Source organism: Olea europaea, chromosome 11 (genome assembly GCF_002742605.1).
Source record: "Olea europaea var. sylvestris chromosome 11, O_europaea_v1, whole genome shotgun sequence".
Taxonomy (NCBI): Eukaryota; Viridiplantae; Streptophyta; class Magnoliopsida; order Lamiales; family Oleaceae; genus Olea; species Olea europaea.
Window position 1 is genome coordinate 5,312,289 of NC_036247.1, and position 22,506 is coordinate 5,334,794.

The following is a 22,506-nucleotide window of genomic DNA, read 5'->3' on the forward strand; positions in this document are numbered from 1 at the left end:
TAATCAACACCAAGACAGTGAAAAACAGCTACATTTTCCAAAACAATTACCGCTGACAGTCAACCATATAACTGTAACAAGAAAATTTAGACCTACAAAAAAGTCATAAATATTTGCGATATAATATTACCAGTTTCTGTCCCTTTTAAAGAAAGATTGATAGATCCTCTGGGGCATCAATCCAAATGCTCTCATAAGGATCCTTTTCTGCCCAATCATAGCACTGATTTCGGGGCTGATATCTACCACTGTCAAGAGAGTAAGATACACATCGTTTACCATAATATAAAACTTCAGGGAAATAAATATTGTTTCTCATCATTCCATTGAGATCCATCCTTGCTTGGGATGACAAGATACTTGCAAACAGTGTCGAGCCTTCTAAAGTTTCCATATCCATCCATACTTTATTTGTTTGGTCTAACTTGTATATCACTGGGTTTAAATCAGAACAAGTGTATATAACAAAAATGTCCCCATTATGTTCGGCCATAAATCTTCCTTTCCACCAATTGTTGACGCAAAAAGCATTAGGACATCTGGCTGGAGGAACAGAATGAACATCCCAAGTACTTTCATTAGGGTTATAAACCCCCAACAAACCTGTAATACTCAAACAATAAAAAAGACCATTGCAGAAAAGCAGGCTGGTGACTGTTGGCATACGGTTTTGGTAATTGACAGTAGTCCATTCAGTTGCTCCAGGATGACAAGTGCCAATAGTAATATTAGTTGCGCTCACATGCTTTACTGTAAAGAGAATACAGCTAGGAGATGTTGGAGCGGCAGAAAAAGCAACATTTTGGAATCCCAACTCTTGTTTAGGTAATTTGATCTTTTCTTGCGTATAAGGACAATAAAAGAACACGTGCTGAGTTTTGGGCTTATACAGCAGCAACCAGCCATCCTTAGCGTAACAAAGCCTAGAGCCATGTAGCTTTGGTAATTCAAGCCAATAAGTTTTGCGCTGAGCAGGGTCGTAGAATTTATGCAAGTCACCAGATTTTGGGAAAAACATAAGCCAGGGAGGTTTTTTGACCTTTCTAACCCCATTTGCAACGGTGTGCCATCGTCTACAAACAGCAGAAGCACGGATATTATCTCTGAAGGTTAACAGAGAGATTATCAGTTCCAAGATCTCTGTTGGAAGCACGGAAAGCTCATCTGGCTGTCCAGTTGAAGCTCTCGTATCTTCTTTGATTGTTTCAGCTAATCTACATTCACAATATTGAGGTAAAATCCAGCTAAATGAAAGAAGAAGAAAAATAGAGGCATTGACAATTTAAATAAACAAAATTGCCAATTATGTTGACCTCAAGCAATGGATATGTTTTCGAAAAATTGAATTCACAGTAAAGACAACCACTGGTAAAAGCAGAATTGGAATCATCCATGAAAAATACAAGTTCGCACTTGGTCTATATAGAATTTGAAGGAATAATTTCCACCAAGTATCCATACTGATAATATACAGACAACACGGCATTGACAATGTAAATCAAACAAAATCGCCAATTATATTGACCCCAAGCAATGGATATGTTTTCGAAAAATAGAATTCCCGGTAAAGAAAAACACAGGTAAAAGCAGAATTGGTATCATCCACGAAAAATACAAGTTTGCACTTGGATTATATATGAAGGAATAATTTCCATCAAGTATCCACACTGATAATATACAGACAACACCAACCGCACCAGAATGCCAAATTATACATGTTCACAAGAAGGCCACAAGCCAGAACTGAATCTCTTTTAAATGGTCAATAGTTAAAAGTCACAAGGCTTCAAACCAACACGCAGTACACAATCTTGCTTCCAAAATTATTTTAATTAAAAAATCCTTGAATTCTAGCATAGTTCCTTAATGAAAATTCCAGGGAAATCCATGTCAGTGTGGAGCAAATATGAAGAGACATTTTTGAAAAAATGGGCAGCATTTGATAACATTATTGAATTCCAAAACCTCATCTAAAAATACATAGTTTGGATAAGAGTAATTTTGCATCTAAATTACAGCTTAGCATTCATACAATTCTGAAGTCGAATAACTTAATCTTGTACTATACATTTTGGAACGTGAAAGGATTTAGTGAAAATGTCTCATTGTTTTGGTTCACAAATGGCACAAAAACCTCATCAAGCATGGCCACGGAAAGTTCAACGCCAGCAATGGTGTCATAAGAAATTAATTATAATAGGGCTCCCATTCTCTATGGATTTAGCTGGGGATATGAGGTCCAAATTGATGGGAAAATATTCCTCAAAACCTGCCAAGCTAAAGACAGCATCAATTGCAAAGGGAAAAATAATTAAGAGACCAATGTGATCAAACTTTCCTTTCATGCACACTGCCTATCCAAATTGAATTTGATATAGAAGATGCCAAAAGATCTTCACAGTCTAAAAAGGCAAGGAATTTGGTAGAATAATTACCTTTGCTGGCCAAAACTTTGAAGCAATTTTAGGTCAAGCTTTTAGCATACATTCATTATAAATTGATGTTTTCTTTTTCTCCTTACGGGAACTTAAGGGTTTTCTAGCGGAAAAAATTGTGATACTAGCATCCTAGTTTTTCTTGTTCTCTAAATGGTTTGTACAAAGCGTACAATTGTTGGGAGTGGTAAAGCTTATTCAATATTTTTCCTACGACACTAGGGGGTTTGAAGGAGCTAGAAATCTATATGATTGTAACTTTGACAGTCCATAAATTTTACATGTTTTCCCCTATATATTTTAATTTTCTGTCTCGTAATCAAGAATTGGACTCACTTCCCAACCCAAATTACATATCTAGTCTCATAAGGTTTAAAAACTAGATTCGAAGTTCATCCAGCAAAATCCCTCAACTCAAACGCATCTTTACAATGTGATTTCCCTTTTAAAATTTTAACTAATTCATCTTTCTTTTCTCCAAATACGTAAGTGATCATATTTTAGAGAAGCAAAAAATCTACCGTAGAATTAATGAATTTACCCCAAAACAATTCCAACACAACCGTCTAAGACACAAACATGAAGCCTTATAAATTCTCCAGTTCACTCTAAACTAAGATTTAACCAATATCGTCCTCTTCATGCACTCAAATTAAATTCATATACAACATTAAATGGTGCATTTGAAGGGGTTAAAATATTTTTTTGCAGATAAAAAAATCCATTATTTAGTTTTGGTATACACTAATTTACATCATGAAATCTCATCTGACTAAAACTAAAATTAAAAAATAACCTAAACCTAACTGAAGATTATGAAATGAGATTTTCAGTTTTTACTGAAAAATTAACAACACGCAAAAATTCAGACAGAAACTACTGAATTGGATTACTAAAGAAAAATTGGAAAAACTTACAATTTCAATTTCTTTCTTCTCTTTCCAGCCATAATTAAGAGAACCCAGAATCAGTTTTAGGGAAATAGCTCCATCTTACTCTGCCTAGGTGTGTGTGCCAGAAGCGGTGTAGATTTTTAAGGTTTGACGAATCCTATGCGAAAGGGATATTTTTCCTCTCCAAAAAGGCACCTACAAGTAATTGACGCTGCCGTTGACAGATGTGCTTTTCTACTTTCTTTTTTCTTTTAAAATATAAATTATAGAAATGACCCATGAAATTATTGGAAATGTAGATCGGATCTCTTGACTCTCATATAAGATTTGCTGAACCGAGTATTGCAACTGCTTAATAGTTCACGTCTTAGAAAGTCCGAACTCCTAACAAGAATTCTTAAAAGTACAATTCGAGGTCAAGAGGAGATGCTAGTTGTGGTAACATGTATGTACAACATATTCACGACTTCTAACTATGGATGTGGAGATATTTGTAAGTTTTGCCGCGTATCCTTAATTTGGTGTAAACGTGATCATCACGTTAAGACAAGTATTTCTTTTGAGATTACATGATTGATTGGATAAGTTCAAAAAGTATTTTGTTTTCTACATTCTCTCCGTGAATATAACTATATAAGAAACAACTTGGGCATGCCATTTCTGTTATGATCAAATTTGTAACACATCAGTGTGAAAATTGTTCATGAATAGCAACTTGAACAATACACAACTCATACTTTTTTTTTCAGATTGTATATTTGTATACAATTTTCTTAAGTGGTATTAATTCTTATCCCGGTTTGAAACTCAAAATGAGGTTCCAACTGAGTTTTTAAGTTACTACACTATCTAGAAGATCAACTCTAGCAAACATGAAAATGCAATCAAGTTGCTAAGATGTTGGTTGGAATTGCTTGGGCTCATATCAGCTTGTTGAATCTTGGAAGGATTGATTAGAGAGATGGTAAATGGATATATTACTATGCAATTTCTCATAAATAAGGTGCACAAAAAATAAGATGAATAGTGTTGATAGGGTTGCGAATATATGATGAAATGTTGCGATGATTTTAGGTGCTTTCCTATGACAAGTTTTTAGAGAGAGAAAGAACGGAAACAAGGAGAGTGTTTATAGAGAGGAAGAATGTTTAAATTCTTCATTGGAGACATTCGAATATATAAAAAAAAGGAAGGGTGCTTTTCATTTATAGACTTTTTCATACGTGTGTCTGACACGTTGGTTAGAGCACACATGACGGAATACTTTTATCTTCAAAATGAAGATTCTCCAATAACTAGACCTAGCTTTCGTTATATCAATTAGCCATCATATCCACGAAATCACGTTGCGCCTCATGGCCTCAATTGGCCGAACACTACTTGTGTGCCAGGCTTTGAGCCTCACAGGCTTTCTACAAGTAATCACATGAGGTGGGTCCTACATGGGACATACCTCATTAAAATAATACCCCATAAATGCCCACCCTCTTTCGTTTTGTGTGAGGCCTGTAAGGGACGAGCCTGATAGAGCAACTAGGTTCCAATTGGCCGAGGTCATTACCGCCCTTGCTAATCACAAACTCCAAGAAAACTAAATCAATCAATTACATAAGCATCATTATACCCCTACTTGTAGAGGATGACAAATTGCTCACGAATATAACACGTATCATCTTTTAAGGGCACACTATAGACACTTTAGGATATGTATCATGTTATGACGGATGTGTCAAGAGGAGTCGCGCATGCAACTTTTGACGATGTGACTCTTCAATCAAGGTTACATAAATTATTTTAGACGATGCGATGCTTCATTATTATTTGCTATTAATGTTGTGTGTCGCGCGCACATGACATGTGGGAGACAATGTTTCCTCGTCCTCTGGTCATTCAAAATTCAACCTTTCAAATTCTTTCCTTCATTCCTATAAATATGCAACACCCTCATGTTTTAAAAAGAATTTTCCTTCGCCTACAATATATGTTTTGATCTTTATCGATACAAGTACAAGCATCCTCCCTACACACCATAGCTTCTTAAGGTTCCTTATGTAGTGACGAATTTGTGCTATCAACATAGCGAAAGAAAAAAATTAGAGAGGGATGTTTGTTTTCAGAGAGGAAGAATGTATAAATTCCCGAGTAAAGATGTTCAAATGAATCAATAATTGGGAGGGGATGTGCTTATAGACGTGTTAATAGGTATGGTTGATGTGGCTATTGCCATTGACGTCGTGGCGAGATTTCTATCTATCAAAAAAATTTCAATGATTCGATCGAGCCTTCATTATGTCGATTAACCATCATTCCTTGAAACTACGTCTCGTCGCATGACTCAATCGACCAAGAGCATTATCGGCATTGCTAACTCACAAACTACGATTGTGGGAATCAGGGGGGTGGAGCCAAGGGAGTAAAGTTGTGGGAGCTAATTTCACAAAATTTTAATTGTGGGGGCAAAATAGAAAATTATAAAGATTTTTTTTTTTCTGAAAACGTTATGTAAAATCTTGAATTTAAAATTTACTGTGGGGCAACAGACCCCACTACCCCACTGTAGATCCGCCTATGATGGGAACTAAATCAATCGATCGCATCTGCATCAAGTGTTAATAATTATATTTTTGTTATTGTGCATATTTCGTTGGTTAGATAACAAATTTGTATTAATTAAAGAAAAAATGTAAAATAAATTTCATTTTTAACTATGAAAGTATTATTAAAGATTCCCATAAAGCTTTTTGTACTTGAGGAAATATCTCACATATGGCCGGTTTTGCATAGAGGTGAATGAGGCTGTCGCCTCGAGCCCATCATTAGAGTGGCCTCAGATTTTAGCTTATTTCATTTTTTTATTTGGTAAATTAGGTTCACTAAGATTTTTTTTATTAAAAATTAGATAAATTGGATCAATTTCATTCCATTTATATATAAGGCCTAATAATATTTTTCCATTATGGAAATTTCATTTCTAAATTAGGTCCATTTCAAATGTAATAGAAGCGAACAAGTGACGTAGGATTTCCCAAACTCATGTTGCAGTGATTTCTCAGTTTTACTCAACTTGTTCATGACATAGGTAGCATTTGATTAATTTGTTTAAAATAAGTGACGTGTTACTTGACTTGGCAAAAATTAACGAAAATCCTTGAACAAAGAGTAAAGTGAAGTCCTTAGCGACATATGAACTTCAAAATTTTGAGTTCTTGGTTAACATGGTAATTTGCTTCAGGTTGTTACATGTAATCAATATTATGAGTAAATTTCTTCAAATTAAAAATATGGATATTGATGGTGCTATCGGCTTCTTATAATGATTTTTTTTACTTCTCGAAAATTACTAAGAAATTGAATTTACTATTGTCACTGATAAATTGACAAAAAAGGCAAGTAAAATGGGTATTGAAAATGTATTCCAATAAAAATGTATAATTTGAATAAAAAAGTAAATTGACAAAAGTAGTAGTGATGAGGTAAGTCAATCGGTTGAAGAATTATTTAGAGTTGAATACTTCTTTTTTATAATTAATTATAATTAAGCTCTATCTTCTCTAAAATTTGATTTGAACAATTTATACAATATGGAGAAATATTTCAATTTTAATTAAATTTGGAAAGGTTAAAGCGTGCAATTTTTTCAATTGTTATGAATCTTAAGAAGTATCTAAAATATAATTGACGTTCGAATATTAATGGAAATGATTTATAATTCTGAGTTACATGTCATGAGGTAGCAGAGCAATTAAAGTGCTACAGTATTTGAAAATATCTCCAATGCTTATATTACTTACAAAATTTTGTTAATCATATCTTATCTTATCTTCAATCAACTATATAACAAGAAAAATTGAATTGATTGACTATATTATTAATTGAGAAAGAAATAATCGAACATATAGATTATTCAAGTTTCAATAATGTTTTTCCCTCTAAAATCTCAAGACGAATAGTATTTAGCTGATCGTTTGAAATATTGTTTGCTTTGTTATTTGGTTATAACATTTTTTTTTTGTATAATACATTTTATTTGATATTTTATTGTTAAGTTTTAAATTTACAAATTAACCATTGACTATATAATATGATTTTGCATGCATACTAGAATTTTTGGAGCCCAATTTATGGCGTTCGCCTTAGGGCCTGAAAATCACTGAACCGACACTGTTCTCATGTTTACTTTTAGCAACTCGTGTTTGCTGCACTATTCAATATATTCAATGTTAATTATCAAACAGAAAAGGGAAATAAATAATTAGGTTAATGGATGGACCCCTTCCATTACGTTAGTGACTCCCTCGTGTCGAAAAGACAAATGCAATAGGTTCATGAGAATAACATGTTCATTACTACGAATGACAATAAATGTGAGTATTTATAGATACGAGAACTGAACAAAAATTCTTTGAATTTTTGACACGTGATCTCATTCCAACGACTTACTACTCAAGTTCCATCACATCACTATATTGCATCTTAGGCATCAATATCTCCGCAATTCCACACACTGTCCTAGGTAGATAAAAGAATATCTGCACTCAGCTATCACGATGGGTAATGTTACATGAGTCACTTCTCAATGGCTACATAAGCCAGAATCGTCGTTTACACAATAGTTGCGGGTCACCCTATGCTGCTGCAGTAATGGAGAGCACTTAAAAGTAACTATCTCACTAAATAAGTCTATTATTTAGCATGAGAGAGTTGAATAAAATTAGGTACATCTTTTTATTAATTTCTCCTCACCCTTTTGCTGTTGACCACAAAACGAGGAATATAGAGTCAAAAAATGCAGCTCATTGGCATTGTGAAGTGGTGGAATTTGTCAGGTACAAGGTTAGGTATATTTCTAGAAGATTAATTAATCATAATCGACACTTTGTGCTGTTCTAGAAGGCGGCTAAGCACAAATCATGATCTACCCAAGAGGCCAAACATAAATATAAAGGAATTGGACACCAAGTCATTTTCTTGTCTTCTTCTTATTTAGGCTCATTTTTTTTAATTTTTTGGTGTTCAAAGCTTAAATATGAAGAAACAGGATTGGTGTCTACTGATCCAATCGGTGTAATTTTGTATATTAGATAATTCGTTTAAAATAAAATCGAGCAGTTAGCCTCAAGATTGATATTTCTAAACAAAGTCCAATCATGAATTTACCTTTAAAGGGTAAACTTCTGTATTGAAAACAATAATCCATGCATAAAAACGTGAGCTGCTGCTCATACCTAAATCTCAAGACTAAGATATTAGATGTGATATATATTTGTTTTTGCCAAGTAGTTCTTGACACAATGTAAAGGTTATTATACATTTTAATAAATTTAATATATTGTCTTAATTTACTATAATATTCAATAATATGTGTGGAAGTCTCTCAACAAAATAGTTAGGTCATATTCTTGTTTGTAAAGGGACTTAATTATAAGGAAAATGCTCAAAAGACAGAGTGGGCGACATGCACCCTGATAGAAGGCCCACTTATAGGCCCACTCTGTTACCATAGCATTTCCCTAATTATAAAGATAACAAGAGCTTTATCATGATGCAAGTATATACGTAATTCTAAATTTCACCTAATTATACGTTGATTTCCTTCTCAAATTATTTGAAATTAGTCTTTCACAACTTTTGTAGAAAGTTTTAAGTAATTAGAATTGAATATAAATTATAAAGTCGTGCAAGAAATAAGTAAGAATACCATATCCTAATCATCACATTTAATTAAGAGCCTGTTTGTAAGTGATTTTGAGAATTGATTTTTTGACCGTTAGGAGAAAAGTGGGGTCCACTTGTGAGAGAATAAGTCAAATATAACGGTTGAAATAGTGAAATAACGATCAAAAAATTAATTTTTGAGTGAAAAAATGGGGCCCAAATAGGCTCTGAATGTCTTCGCGCTAATCAAGAAAATAAGTATTCTGCTCACAAGCTGTTCTCATCCTAGATTCCTAATCACATGTTCTAGAAGATGTCTCTGCATGTTTTTGACGAAATTTATGTAAGCTTATATTTTATTTATTCAACAGAGAAAAAAAGGACCCCACATCAAATCAGAAGTCAAACTGTTGAATCTCCCTCGAAGAAATAAAACTAGAGTTGATTTCTCTAGTGGTCATTGAAGTTCAAGAAAAATTTTAAATTGGTCATTGAAGTATTTTTGTGAGATATTTAATCATTAAAGTTAATAATAATATATAATTGATCACCCTTGTTAACCTTATTAACATCAAATATGACACATTAGCTGTTAGAACTTTACATGGAATAATGATCTCTAAAAAGACATATTCATTATAACTTGTCATCCTATTTGTGACACAATCAAAACTTTTTTATAATCTATTAATGATGGAAAATAGGGCTTGAGTTAAAATGTACGATTTGAGGTTTTCTGGGGCGAAACTTAAGGTTTTTTTTTTCTTTTCTTTTCCATTAAGAATCGCCTTTAACTTTGGAGATTTGTAATTTCACATCGTGGACACGTAGTTCATAATCACAATGAAGTTTTAATGGGTCGATGTCAAATATGGAAGGAATGCCACTCACTAAAAGAGAAACCAGTCATGTAATAGAGTAATGCTGTTTAGTTTCATTGGAGTGACAATCCTCTCTAGGTGGACATTGAATGATAGGTGAAATTAAATAAATTATTTAATTTCACATTTCTTTCACATTATCATATAACGCCATCTAGATTGGAATTGTAAATCCAATTGGGCTGCAGAGCATTATTCTATGTAATATTATCTAATTTTTGTGATTCAATATCACAAAAATGTTTACTTGGACTTCAATAACTATTTGTGAAATTAGCTCGATGCAAACATAGCAATAATTAAAATATACAAACACAAAATCTATTTTGATTTTATGTATCATATTTTGCGGAGCTTACGTCCCTTTAAAATCCTTCATTCGCACCATCACCAGATCCTATGTGTCAGATCTCTCTCTAATTCTTAAGTTTATCTCACTAAAAGTCCTTGCTGTTTCTCATACGTCCCTTCAAAATCCTCCATTCTCACCATCACCAGATTACATTTGTCAAATCTCTCTCCCCCCCCCCCCCCCCCCCCCCCACCAGATCCTATGTGTCAGATCTCTCTCTAATTCTTAAGTTTATCTCACTAAAAGTCCTTGCTGTTTCTCTCTTATTAATTCCCAATGCCTCAAGTTGATGTTGAAGTTCTTGTTACAGCCTGTGAAGGCGGAGGCAACGACCGGAAAATCGTCTGTGAAACACTCGTAGACGGCGGATTCAACGGCTACCCACCAAAAAATGATAACTCTGATGACTCTACTGACGCGCCGCAAGATTTCCCGCCGGAATCTTTCTGGCTATCGAAAGACGCAGAATATGACTGGTATGATCGTTACGCCTTTTATGAGCGCAAAGAATCCACCAAAGGCAATTCAAACTCGGCGAACTTGAACTCGAACATACACCCCGGTTCAAACTCCAACTCTCAACGGTTTTCTGCTATCTTGAAGTCCAAGGCCTCTATAATTGGACTTCCAAAAACCCAAAAAACTACTTATGTTGATTTCCGAAGAAAGTATTGTAAACCGGCTAATATGAGGTTGTTTCCAAAACGGCCCGAGTCAGTTGGAAGGACGATGATTTCCACGGTTGAACCATCTTCGCCGAAGGTTTCTTGTATGGGGAGAGTTAGATCAAAACGTTGCCGGCGTAGATCAAATTCCTTGAAAAAGAAAGAGAAACCGATCGAGAAACAAAGAATCGGCGATGGAAAGCAAAAACAGGGGTTTTACTCGATGATAATAAGTATGTTCCGTCCCAGAAAGAATCCAAAAAAACCGGTTAGATCCAGAAGTGGAAGAGTAGAGGAGGAGCCAACGGTGGTAGGGCCAATAAGGAAAAGCTTTAGAGTGTGCGAGATTCCAATTTCAGTTGAACGAGTAGCTGAGCCGCCCGGTTTGGGGGAGATGATGCGCTTTGCCTCCGGTCGGAGATCACAGTCTTGGTCTGCCGAAAATGTTTATCAGGGCCAGGGGAGTTGATTATGGGGTGCTTGAAAGTCATACGTGGATGTTCACATTGAGGTTGTCTGATGACATGGCATTTCGCCTTTTTTCTTTCCCTTTCTGAAGGTTCTTTTTCTATTTTTCTTTTTGCCTTTTTTAATTGTAGCTTCTACATTTTATTTGTTGTATTGTATAAATTTGGTCGTGTAAATAGACATGTTTTTAGGGGGTGAAACTGTAAATAATCTAGTTATAATATTTTAGAGAATGTTTTAAAATAAATAATAATAAATGGAGCATATAATCACCAACAAAATTTTATTGTTCTTTGCCTATATTATCATTGTAAGTAATATGATAGAAATTATTTTCGATAATTTTGGACAAAAATACCGACATTGATATTGATGCTACCAAAAATTGTACTTTGTAGATCTCGAGGATGAGGACTGATAACAAGCACGAACTTTATCTTCGAGTACTTGAAACAAAGGCAATGAAATGTATTTTCGTCGCCTCTTCGATACTTAAGTCAGAAAGGGGATTGCGAAAAAATTTATGCTGAACCCGCATCGTTAGCTTGAAAGGCTAGGGGTTATAGTCGACGTTGATTCAGTATTTTGAATGTCTCTAGTTCAAAACCGAACATGAAACCACCGTAAGTGTGTAACGTACCTAATCAATGGGCTAAGAGTCTATATTTATAGAGGTGGATAGTTCAGTCCTTATAGGATTGAACTAGTTGGATGTACTTATCCAATAGAGTCCTGCTTGAGAGGAATGTCTTACTCGTAATTGAATTGTACAGCCAACGGTGTTGGAGTTGACGTAGAGTCCTTGGGGGTTTAGACATTTGTTAGGTGAGCATATGCACCTCGAGGACGTCATAAAGAAGCATGACCCGAGGACATTTTCTCGAGGACTATAAAAGGTGATTCTCATGGTGTGAACAAAGTTCTTGTGCTTAGTATCTCGAGGACTTGAATACCCGAGGACTTCGTATCAGGAAATAGAAGTGAGGCATGTGGGGATTCCTCGAGTAAGATAGTCATCGGGATATCCAATTTTGGTAGCATCATTGGCCCCCGTGCAAGAGTGCGAGCTCTGGAATGGGGTGCACCTGAGTTTCTAATCACCAAACATTGTCGGTTGTGTCGTCGAGGAAAACGGCTGACAATATGGTCGGTATTGATATGACTGTTACAAAGAATGACCTTGGATGTGTGACACGTGTCCCTATGAACGGCCATAGATGGTGACCTTTTGGCCTTCTATTTTTTTCACCTATAAATACTATTGTTCACCCCCACATTTTTTACTTTTACCCACTGTAAATCTAAACTCTGCGAGGTCGTGTTCGAGCAAAATACTTTGAAGCTTCTCAAGTCGTTGGGCAACTCTATGTAAGGCTCGATATTCTAAGTTATTCCATAAGCTAAGACTTAAGTTCATTACGTAATGTCGAGTAGTGAGGTGGTGATCGTTCTAGTAGCTCGAGTAGTAGTGAGGACTTAAGTACCTCGATAATACCAACAGCTATTCTCCTAGATGCAAGACCTGATGCTCAGGTTAATATGGTCTTCGAGTATCCTGATAAACCTTGTAAGTTGAAAAAGCAATTGGCTATTGCCATAGCTAGAGAGTATGGGCTCATGCCTATTTGTTACGTTAGATCCCTTGGCCCCAAGGATAGAATTGTACGAGCTCGACGAGGAAAGCTTGTCATCTTTAGGGAGACCCTTAAGGCTGGCTTCAGGTGGTCCCTACACCCTTTCTTTATTATCTTATTGGTTGAGCATTCCATGTGCCCGGGGCAGCTAGTGCCCAATGTCTGGAGAATGCTCGTGTATTTCTTCATAGGCCGTTGGTACTTAGCTATCGAGCCTAATGTCAACTTTTATAAATTGGCGTTCGAGCTTAAGAAGCATCCTTGATGCACTTGTTTTGGTTACCTCTCGACCATAGGAGGGTTTAAGGTCTCGAGGATGGCAAGTTCTCTAAAAGGATGGAGGGAGGGATGGTTTTATGCTATTGCTTGAGAGCCCAATCTCCTTTTCTGGCCTAATTGGGGAATCCCCGACACCGAGAAGTTCTATGAGGGCCAGGTATATCCAGATGTCTTGGAAGAGCATAGGAGGATGCAGGTGGGGCTCAACCCCTCTATTCTTGACCATGAAGGAGATCAGGAAAGAGGTGATAAACCTGGCAGATATTAGAGGCGTCGAGGGTAGGGTTGTTTCCTTATTTTTTCAAAATAGCTTGATCTTGTGCTCGTTCTAAAGTGTTGAATGTTTTTCCCTTTATGTAGGTATGTCTTTTGATCCTCAAGCTTTATGTAACTTTCTTAGCACATAGGTTGATGCCCAACCACAAGGCCAACCCCTGGCAAAGAAAAAGAGTAAGAAAAGGCCTCGAGGTACCCCTTTTGAGCATAGTACGAGGGGTCTAGGTGAAACTTCTCGACCACAGCCTCATCCCTCTAGCCTGGTGTTGCAAACGACCCAGAGGTCTCTCACTCCTTGAGTTGTCACTCCTCGACCTCTTTTCGAGGTTGTTGATCTCGAGAATGACACTATTCGTTTGATGACTTCTCTTACTGAAAACTTCGAGCGCTGTCACCTGGTCTTGTTTCCAAGTATAAGGACGAGGTCAAACTCGAGGATGGAATGAAGGTCCTCGGCTTCTTACCATGAAGGTATTCCTCGAGTTTTTGCCTTTGTATAATTTCTTACTATTTTCCTGGAGACTAACATTTCTCTTTTACATACTTTGAGTGTGGCTCAGGACTCTCTCTTCAAGGAATTAAGGAGGCTAAGAGAATGGCTGGGTTTGAGAGCTCAGTGGCGTGTAAGGACAGGAGGATTCGTGACCTCGAGCTGAGCTTGAGGCTCTGTTGAAAGAGTGTGATGACGCGAAGAGGGAGGCTGCGAAGGCCCATGATGACCTTGGTGCTGCAAAGGACAAAGCTAAGGATGCGAGGCTCGAACTTTTGCACAGACAAGGGAGTTCGAGGACAAGCTCGCGAAGGTTAAGGAAAAGACCTAGAAGAATTCAAAACCTCTGAGAACTATGATAAAATTAAGGGCGAGTATGCGTCGGGGGCATACTTTCATGCTCTCAAGGAGGCCCAAGCCTTTCTCCGTGCAAAGTTACTTGACGTTAGCCCAGATGACCTAAAGACGGTGCCTTCTATCGTCGATACTCTTGATCTTTCACGGTTGAAGGATGGAGGAGCAGGATGGAATGACAACGGAGAAGATCGATGATTATAAAATGTTTTGCTAGGGAATGAACTTTTCCTTTGTATTCCATATCTATGTCAATTAGTTATGCCCAAGCTCGAGTATTGAGGCTTTCTCGAGGACAATAATTAAAATGTGATTATTATATGTGTGGCAGTCCTCGAGGATTGCCAGATCTAACTCACAAGTATTTGGTTCGACCATTGCTCTACCCAGAAATTTTTAATGGCAAACACATTGACTTTAGCTCTACTTAGATTAACAAATGTTAAGTATTACTGGACCTTGTTTACCTACTTCACTAGCACAACACTGACTGCATTCTGAGTGACCGCTAAGTATAAAAATAAGGTATCCCCGGGTTTAGGTCTGGTTAGGACTGGAGGAGAGGCTAATGTTTCATTGAGCTCCTGAAAAGCTTTTTCACATTCGTCGTTCTAGTCGAAATTCTGGTTGCCCCTAAGGACCTTGAAGAAAGGAAAGCACTTGTCTGTTGTTCGGTATATGAACCTATTCAAGGCGACCACTCGGCCTGTCAGTTTCTGAACTTCTTTCTCGTTCCTAGGTGATTCCATAGATGCCAAGGCTTGTATTTTGTCTAGATTGGCCTCTATCCCTCTATGAGTGATCATGAATCCCAAGAATTTTCCCGAGGCTACTCCGCATGCACACTTAGTCAGGTTCAATTTCATTCTGTATTTTCGCAGGATGCTGAAGACTTCCTCTAGATCAGATATATGCTAGCCTACCTACTTGCTTTTTACCACCATGTTATCGACATAGGCTTCAACATTCTTCCTAATCAGTTGGGCAAAGACCTTGTTGATGAGTCTTTAGTATGTTGCCCCTGCGTTCTTCAACCCAAATGGTATGACCTTGTAACAGTATATGGTAGAGTCTGCCATGAAAGACGTTTTTTCTTGATATTCTTCAGCCATAAGAATTTGATGGTAGCCCGAAAATGCATCTAGGAAGCTGTAAAACTTGTGTCCTGCTGTGCCATCCACAAGGCTGTCAATCCGAGGCAAGGGATAACTATCTTTTGGGCAGGCCGTGTTGAGGTCTGTGAAATTAATGTAGACCTTCCATTTGCCATTGGTCTTTTTCTCCAAAACTATGTTGGCAAGCTACTTAGGATACTGGACTTTCCTGATGAAGCCTGCATTGACAAGTTTATCGATTTCTTCGCGAATGACTTCTCGTCTTTCTGAGGCAAACTATCTCTTTGTCTGCTTCATAGGCTCTTGGACTAATATTTAGCTTATGGACCGCAACGCCAGGATCTATACCTGGCATGTCTTCCATTTTCTTGCAAAGACGTCGATGTTCCGAAACAAGCAGGCAATGAGTTACGCCATAAGGACTTCATCAAGATCGTGACCAATATTTACTTTTTCCAGTACTCGAGTCAACCTCTACCAATTCTTCGACTGGGTAAAGCCTACCGTGATTGTCGGGGTCGGGTTTGGTGTCGAAAAGTTGCATGACATAAGTGTCTATCTCCCGTAGGTTGGAAATATAGCACTGTTTAGCTGCTACTTGATCTCCATGCACGACTCCTATGCCTTGACCTATAGGGAACTTCATGGCAAACTGAAAAGTGGACACAATTGTCTTGATCTTATTTAGCAGCGATCTACCCAGGATAGTGTTGTAGGCCATTGAAACACAGACCACTTGAAAAGGCGTGACTTCTGTTACCTGCTTTAGATCAGATCCCAAGGTGAGGGGTAACTCGATGACGCCCTTTGGGATGATGACACTCCCGCTGAATCCCTGCAGAGGAGTTTTCACAGGCTTTAGCTATTGTGCTGAAATTCCAATCTTACTGAAGGCCTCATGGGACAGGATGTTTGCTGCACTTCCATTATCCATCAAGATCCTTCTTACTTCTAAGTTGGCAATAATTGCTAAAATAACCAAGGCATCGTCATGAGGAAGGGACACGCCATCCAGGTCTTTAGTTCCAAACGTAATGTTCTCAAGGCGATCTTAGGATATTCCTGATGTCAAAGAGTGCTGCCTGGCATATTGTTTTCGCCCATTATTTGAATCTCTCCTTGATGCAATGCTTCCGACAATGATGTTGATGGTCCCTCTGTTGGTTGGCGACCACGCCCTGGTTGCCGGGGCTTTTTCCTTATTACGACCATTTCTAGGGCGTTTGTCACTACTAACATATGAACTGAGGAGTCTCCTTTTTATAAGTGCCTCTATTTCCCGTTGCAAGGCCATGCAATTCTCTGTGGTATGCCCATGATCCTTATGAAAATTACAATACTTGTTTCGGTCTTTAGCATCTAGAGGGGACTTTATTCTAGGTGGCCATTTGAACTCATATCTTTTATCTCCATCAGTATGTTAGCTCTCGAAGTATTCAACTTGGTGAACGATGATGGCAGAGTCTCCTGCCTCTGCTTGTTTCGAGGGGCCTCTCGCCGCTGACTTAAAGTCATGTTACCTCTTATGCTCGACCATTTCTTGAGGCAGGCCGATTCTCTTTGGATTTAACGTCTCCTCCATATTAATGTACTTCTCTCCTCTGGTCAAGAGCTCTGTCACTGATATTGGCGGTATTTTTTACAAGAACATCTTGAATGCCTCACACCTTATAGCATTAGTAAGAGCGGAGACCGCCGCAATGATATGGAGGTCGAGAATCTGCAACCTTTCCTTGTTGAACCTAGTCATGAAGTCACGAAAAGTCTCATTTTGTCCTTAGCGGAGTTGCATGAGAAAGGCTGTTGTTTTCCGGATGCGCTTGCTACAGGCAAAGAAGGCAGAGAACTTATCGGCCAGGTCCGCAAAAGAAGATATGGAATTGGGTACCAAGGTCGAGAACCAATCCCTGGCAGCGTTTGAGGGAAAGCCTTACACATCACCTGGTCTGGAGCAACTTACAGATTCATGACGTCCGTGTAAATGTTGACATGGTTTATCGGATCGGTGGTCCCATCATACTCCTTTATACAGTGATACTTGAATCTATTCGGCAAGGGGAGGGACAATATTTCAGGAATGAACAGAGTGTTAGGGGTGAAGCCTGTTGTCCCCTTATCCTTCTGCTTCAGGTCGACTGTGATACCCTCCTGGATGATTCTGACGAGTTCACTGGAATCCATTGTCACTGCTCTCGAGGCTGAGGCCATGTTGGGTACACCTGAGGTTCCAGCTTCACCATAACCTGGAACAGGATGCAGGGCTCGAGCATCTGCCATAAAACCACCTTCAGGAGTCGGCATATGTGTTGGATGCGAATTCCTCTTACTCAACAGCTGAGTGAGCGTGGCAACTTGTCGGCAAAACTCTTCAAAAGCTCCGACGGTAACGACAGCTTGTTGGGGGTGCTGGTATCTCTGACGTCTCTTCCTGAGGAACAGGATGATCTTCAAAGGGAGGAGGAGGGTTTGGGGTGGATGAACTTGCTATAGGAAGATCTGATCATATATTCACCATGGCTTTTGGTACCGCTTCCCACAGACGGCGCCACTGATGCTACCAAAAATTGTACCTCGTAGATCTCAATGATGAGGATTGATAACAAGCACGAACGCGATCTTCCGTTACCTGAAACATAGGCAACGAGATGTGTTCTCGTCGTCCCTTTGATGCTTAAGTCAGAAAGGGGATTGAGGAAAAATTTATGCTGAAAATTGTAAGTGTGTAAAGTACCTGATCAATAGGTTGAGGGTTTATATTTATAGAGGTGGGTAGTTCAGTCCTTATAGGATTGAACTAGTTGGATGTACTTATCCAATAGAGTCCTGCTTGAGAGGAATGTCTTACTCGTAATTGAATTGTACGGCCAACGGTGTTGGAGTTAACGTAGATTCCTTGGGGGTTTAGACATTTGTTGGGTGAGCATATGCACCTCGAGGACGTCATAAAGAAGCATGACCCGAGGACATTTTCTCGAGGACTATATCATGAGTGTGAACAAAGTCCTCGACTTAGTATCTCGATGACTCGAATACCCTGAGGACTTCGTATCAGGAAAAAGAAGTGAGGCATGTGGGGATTCCTCGAGTAAGATAGTCGTCAGGATATCCGATTTTGATAGTATCAGATATCATTATCATCATCACCAATGCAACTTCATCAATAATTATCATCGTTAATGCCATCACCGATATAGAAGTTATTGGTATCAGAGACAAAAATTTTGACAAAGATTATCGATTGCAATGTTATGAGTTTCGTCTTTGACAATCATCGATTATGTTATTGTTGCTGATCATGATAGAGGAGTTGCTGTATCATTCGACGATTAATTTAATTGAGATTTTTTGATGGGTTTGATTGATTTGAAATAAGCAACTTAGAGGTTTTCAATAAGATTTGAAAATTTCTAATGCATAGTGATTCGAGTTAAACAATTTTTCAGGTTAGACTGAGCGTCTTTAAGCAAAATGAATTATCTATGTCTCAACTTAATTATTTACATGCTATATATGTTATTGTTGGATTAATGTAATATTATTTATTACAAAAGCAGTGAGAACAACACGCCTGAATGATAGACAGCCCACCAACTTTCTTTTAGAATTATCTCAAATAGTAAACTGAATCATTATGGTAAGAAAATATAAATTTAAGTAATAAGTAACTTGTTTAATTTGTTGTTTTAATTTTGAAGATAAAGAAGCAATTCCTTAATTTAAAATCTTAAAATATCCTAAGTTTCTTTCTCGAATCCTCATTTCAATGAAATTCCATTATCCCAATTAGTTATGTCGTTGTAGTTTTGGACTACCTATGTCGACATATATAATAATTTGAAAATATTAGAGCATCCGCATCATTATGGAATATTGTAAATAATGATACTTATTTTGACAGTTTTATTTGGAAATAGTGTTATACGCATGCCAATCATATTTGTCTATCTATCTTGTTAGCTAATTATTTAGTTATATTTTTTAGAATGCAAATTAAAGGCACGCTTGGTTTGTGATTTTCAAGTTGTTTCCAGTCTTCAATTTTGCAGAACACTAAAAACATATTTGGTCCGGTATTTCCAAAAATGAATTTTTGAGAAGAATGATAATTTTTTATCACTAAATTTAAAACATATTTTTGATGTTTTGAGTATTTTCAGTGAAAGTTTTGAAAACCTTCAAAACATAGAAAAATGAGTATTTAAATAAAATTTTATTTAATAAAATTATGAAAATAAAATTTTAAATATAAAAATAAATTGAGAAAATTCTAAAATATAAAAAAATTCTAAAAAAAATTCTAAACAATGAAAAAAAAATTATAAAAAAATAAAATTATAAAATTTTCTAAATAATAAAAATAAAAACAGTTCAAGTTTTTAACAATCATTTACATAAATATTCTAAAAAATAGACGAATAAAAATAATTTCAATCAATGTCATTAATTTTATTTTTATTTCAAAATTTTGAATTCAATTTATTATTATTGTTATTATTTTACTTTTGTAATGATAAAAGTATTGCAGAATTTACCATCTTTGAAATGTATATATTACTTGATAATATATTAATATAAAATTGTTTTATTTTTAATGAATAAACAAATTCATGATAAAATGTGATAAAACAATTTTTTCAAAATTTACACCAAACGTAGTTTTTTGTGTTGAGAAATAATATTTAAAAATGACATCCCAAACGCGTTTTTAGTAATCTTAAAATATGCCTTCAAAATGGAAAACTGAAATACCACCTAGACGTGCCTTAAATTTTGCGTGTTCAAATCAATTTTCATTTTATCATTTGTTTAGTTAAATATTCGATAGGTTCGTGTCGCTGTCGCTATTTCAACTAACTTCCGATGGTCCTAACATCTCGCCCGTATTTCAGAACTGAAATAGTCTATTGGACCATCTATTTTCTCACGAGTATAACCAAAATCATTTACAGCATAATCTTGTTTTAGATGGAAATGTTGGAAGTGGTGGGTCAATTGGGTCAACTTTGACCACAATTTTAAGTGGGACCCGATGTTTGATGTATCGAAATTAATGCTTAATTAAATTCTACGTTCCGAGCAGATGAGTGTAGAATATTTAATTGTGAAAAACCACTTCAATATGAATGAGAAATTATGGTTGAAAGTTGGACAATAAATAAGAGAAATAAATGGGAAAGAATTGAAAAATGTTCCAATCCCACATAGGTTGCAAACACAACTTTGAACCACTTAATAAACTTCAAGTTTGGATATGTGTTTGGACCCCAAGGGGTACCAATAGTCTTTGAAAGGGGGGAGTCTTAGACAATGTCTAGACTAATCCAAAGGCCACACGAGCGCGCGCCGCCGTCGCCGTCCGATCGAACGGGTCGGGCCGGGTCGTGGGTGTGGGTGTGGGCCTGTGTTAATATTAATTTAAATTTTTTTCTTTTATTATTATTATTATTATTTTTTAAATTCAATTAATTCATTCCCTTTGATAGTTTATTAACTGACCCATTAGTTTGCTAAAACTGTGCGTTAAGTGGGTTGAGTGGTGGATGGAAACTGCTCAACCATCAACTCTCTCCTCTATTTGAATGGTCCTCAGGCTTTCAATTTTAAGAACATAGAAACTCATTCTGCATACATACTCTTCTTTTCTACAATAGTCTACAGAGAGTACTTCCGTTCTGGTTCGTTGTCTTGCAGTCGAAGTGCTGCTTCTGCAAGTATCTGATCGTTGTATCTTGGTAGACGCTTTACCACATACCGTAAGCACCGTGTGACGGGGTAAAAAGTCTTAAGGACAGAAAGCCTAGTTCTCGCCTCGATCATCCTCATTCCGAATTCTGGACTTCTTTATGCTCCTGTTTTTATTCTGTGCAATTCATTTTCTGGAAATAATATTCTGTTTTTACTGTTTTGCAATTGTTCATCTGGTTTAGCAAGTCATTTATGGAAAATCTGTTTTGTACAACAAAACGAGAACCAACAATCTTAAGACGTTTTTTTTAATAAATTATTTTCCAAAATTGTACTTGCTTATTTCTAACATTTGCAGACTCTTCGAAATTACTATTCTGCAGAATTTTAATTTGTAAATTCTGACTGGTTGATCTTCTATTTTGAAAATATTTATGACTAACACTGTCGGGATCAATGCAATTTCTCCTACTGTGGCTGTGACGCAAACTGTGGCTACTGTAACACCGATAATGTCTGGTCCTTCTGGTTCAACTCATGTTCCTCACGGAGAGAAACCTGAAAAATTTAATGGGGTCGATTTTAAGAGATGGCAGCAGAAAATGCTGTTCTATCTCACTACTTTGAACCTGGCAAAGTTTCTCACGGAGGATCCTCCTACTGTTCAACAAGGAGAAAATAATTGAGCTTCGATTATTGCCTTGGACGCATGGAAACATTCCGATTTCTTATGCAAAAATTATGTACTGAATGGACTGAATGATTCGCTATATGGTGTATACAGCATAATGAAAACTGCAAAAGAACTATGGCAATCTTTAGAAAAAAAATATAAAACTGAAGATGCTTGATCTAAAAAATTTCTTGTCGGAAAATTTTTGGAATACAAAATGATTGACTCTATATATGTTATTTTCCAAGTTCAAGATTTGCAGATACTCCTCCATGATTTACATGCTGAAAAAATGACTGTAAGTGAGTCATTCTAAGTAGCAGCTAATTGAAAAACTCCCGCCTTCATGGAGAGATTTCAAAAATTACCTCAAACACAAGCGTAAGGAAATGAACATGGAGGAGTTGATTGTGCGTTTGAGGATCGAAGAAGATACTAAGAAATCTGAAAGGAGGAACGGGGGACCAAGCATGGAAGCTGAGGCAAACATGGTTGAATCAAGTTCAAAGAAGAACATGAAAAGGAAGCACTCAAACTTTGCTCCAAAGAAAAAAGAAAACAACCAGAAGAACAAGAAGTTCAAAGGGGACTGCTTCAACTGTGGCAAACCTGGACATCGTGCAATTGACTGTCGCAAGCCTAAAAAGCAAA

The 22,506-nt window shown here is 36.8% G+C and overlaps 3 protein-coding genes across 3 annotated transcripts; 1 reads left to right on the forward strand and 2 right to left on the reverse strand.

Annotated features, from left to right (window-relative positions):
- Window positions 1-17: 17 nt before the first annotated feature.
- Window positions 18-3,580, reverse strand: LOC111403104 (F-box/kelch-repeat protein At1g57790-like). Its single transcript, XM_023031483.1, has 2 exons — window positions 3,353-3,580; window positions 18-1,214 (listed from the first exon to the last, which is right to left on the reverse strand). The coding sequence occupies exons 1-2, from the start codon at window positions 3,382-3,384 to the stop codon at window positions 146-148; spliced, it is 1,101 nt and encodes a 366-aa protein (XP_022887251.1). The 5' UTR covers window positions 3,385-3,580; the 3' UTR covers window positions 18-145.
- Window positions 3,581-10,433: 6,853 nt separating this feature from the next.
- LOC111403105 lies at window positions 10,434-11,572 on the forward strand. Its single transcript, XM_023031484.1, has one exon. It carries the CDS (start codon window positions 10,493-10,495, stop codon window positions 11,348-11,350), a length of 858 nt encoding a protein of 285 aa, XP_022887252.1. The 5' UTR covers window positions 10,434-10,492; the 3' UTR covers window positions 11,351-11,572.
- A 4,976-nt stretch (window positions 11,573-16,548) lies between these two features.
- On the reverse strand, window positions 16,549-17,079 carry LOC111404364. The gene is made up of 2 exons (XM_023033181.1): window positions 17,018-17,079; window positions 16,549-16,897 (listed from the first exon to the last, which is right to left on the reverse strand). The coding sequence occupies exons 1-2, from the start codon at window positions 17,077-17,079 to the stop codon at window positions 16,549-16,551; spliced, it is 411 nt and encodes a 136-aa protein (XP_022888949.1).
- Window positions 17,080-22,506: the final 5,427 nt, after the last annotated feature.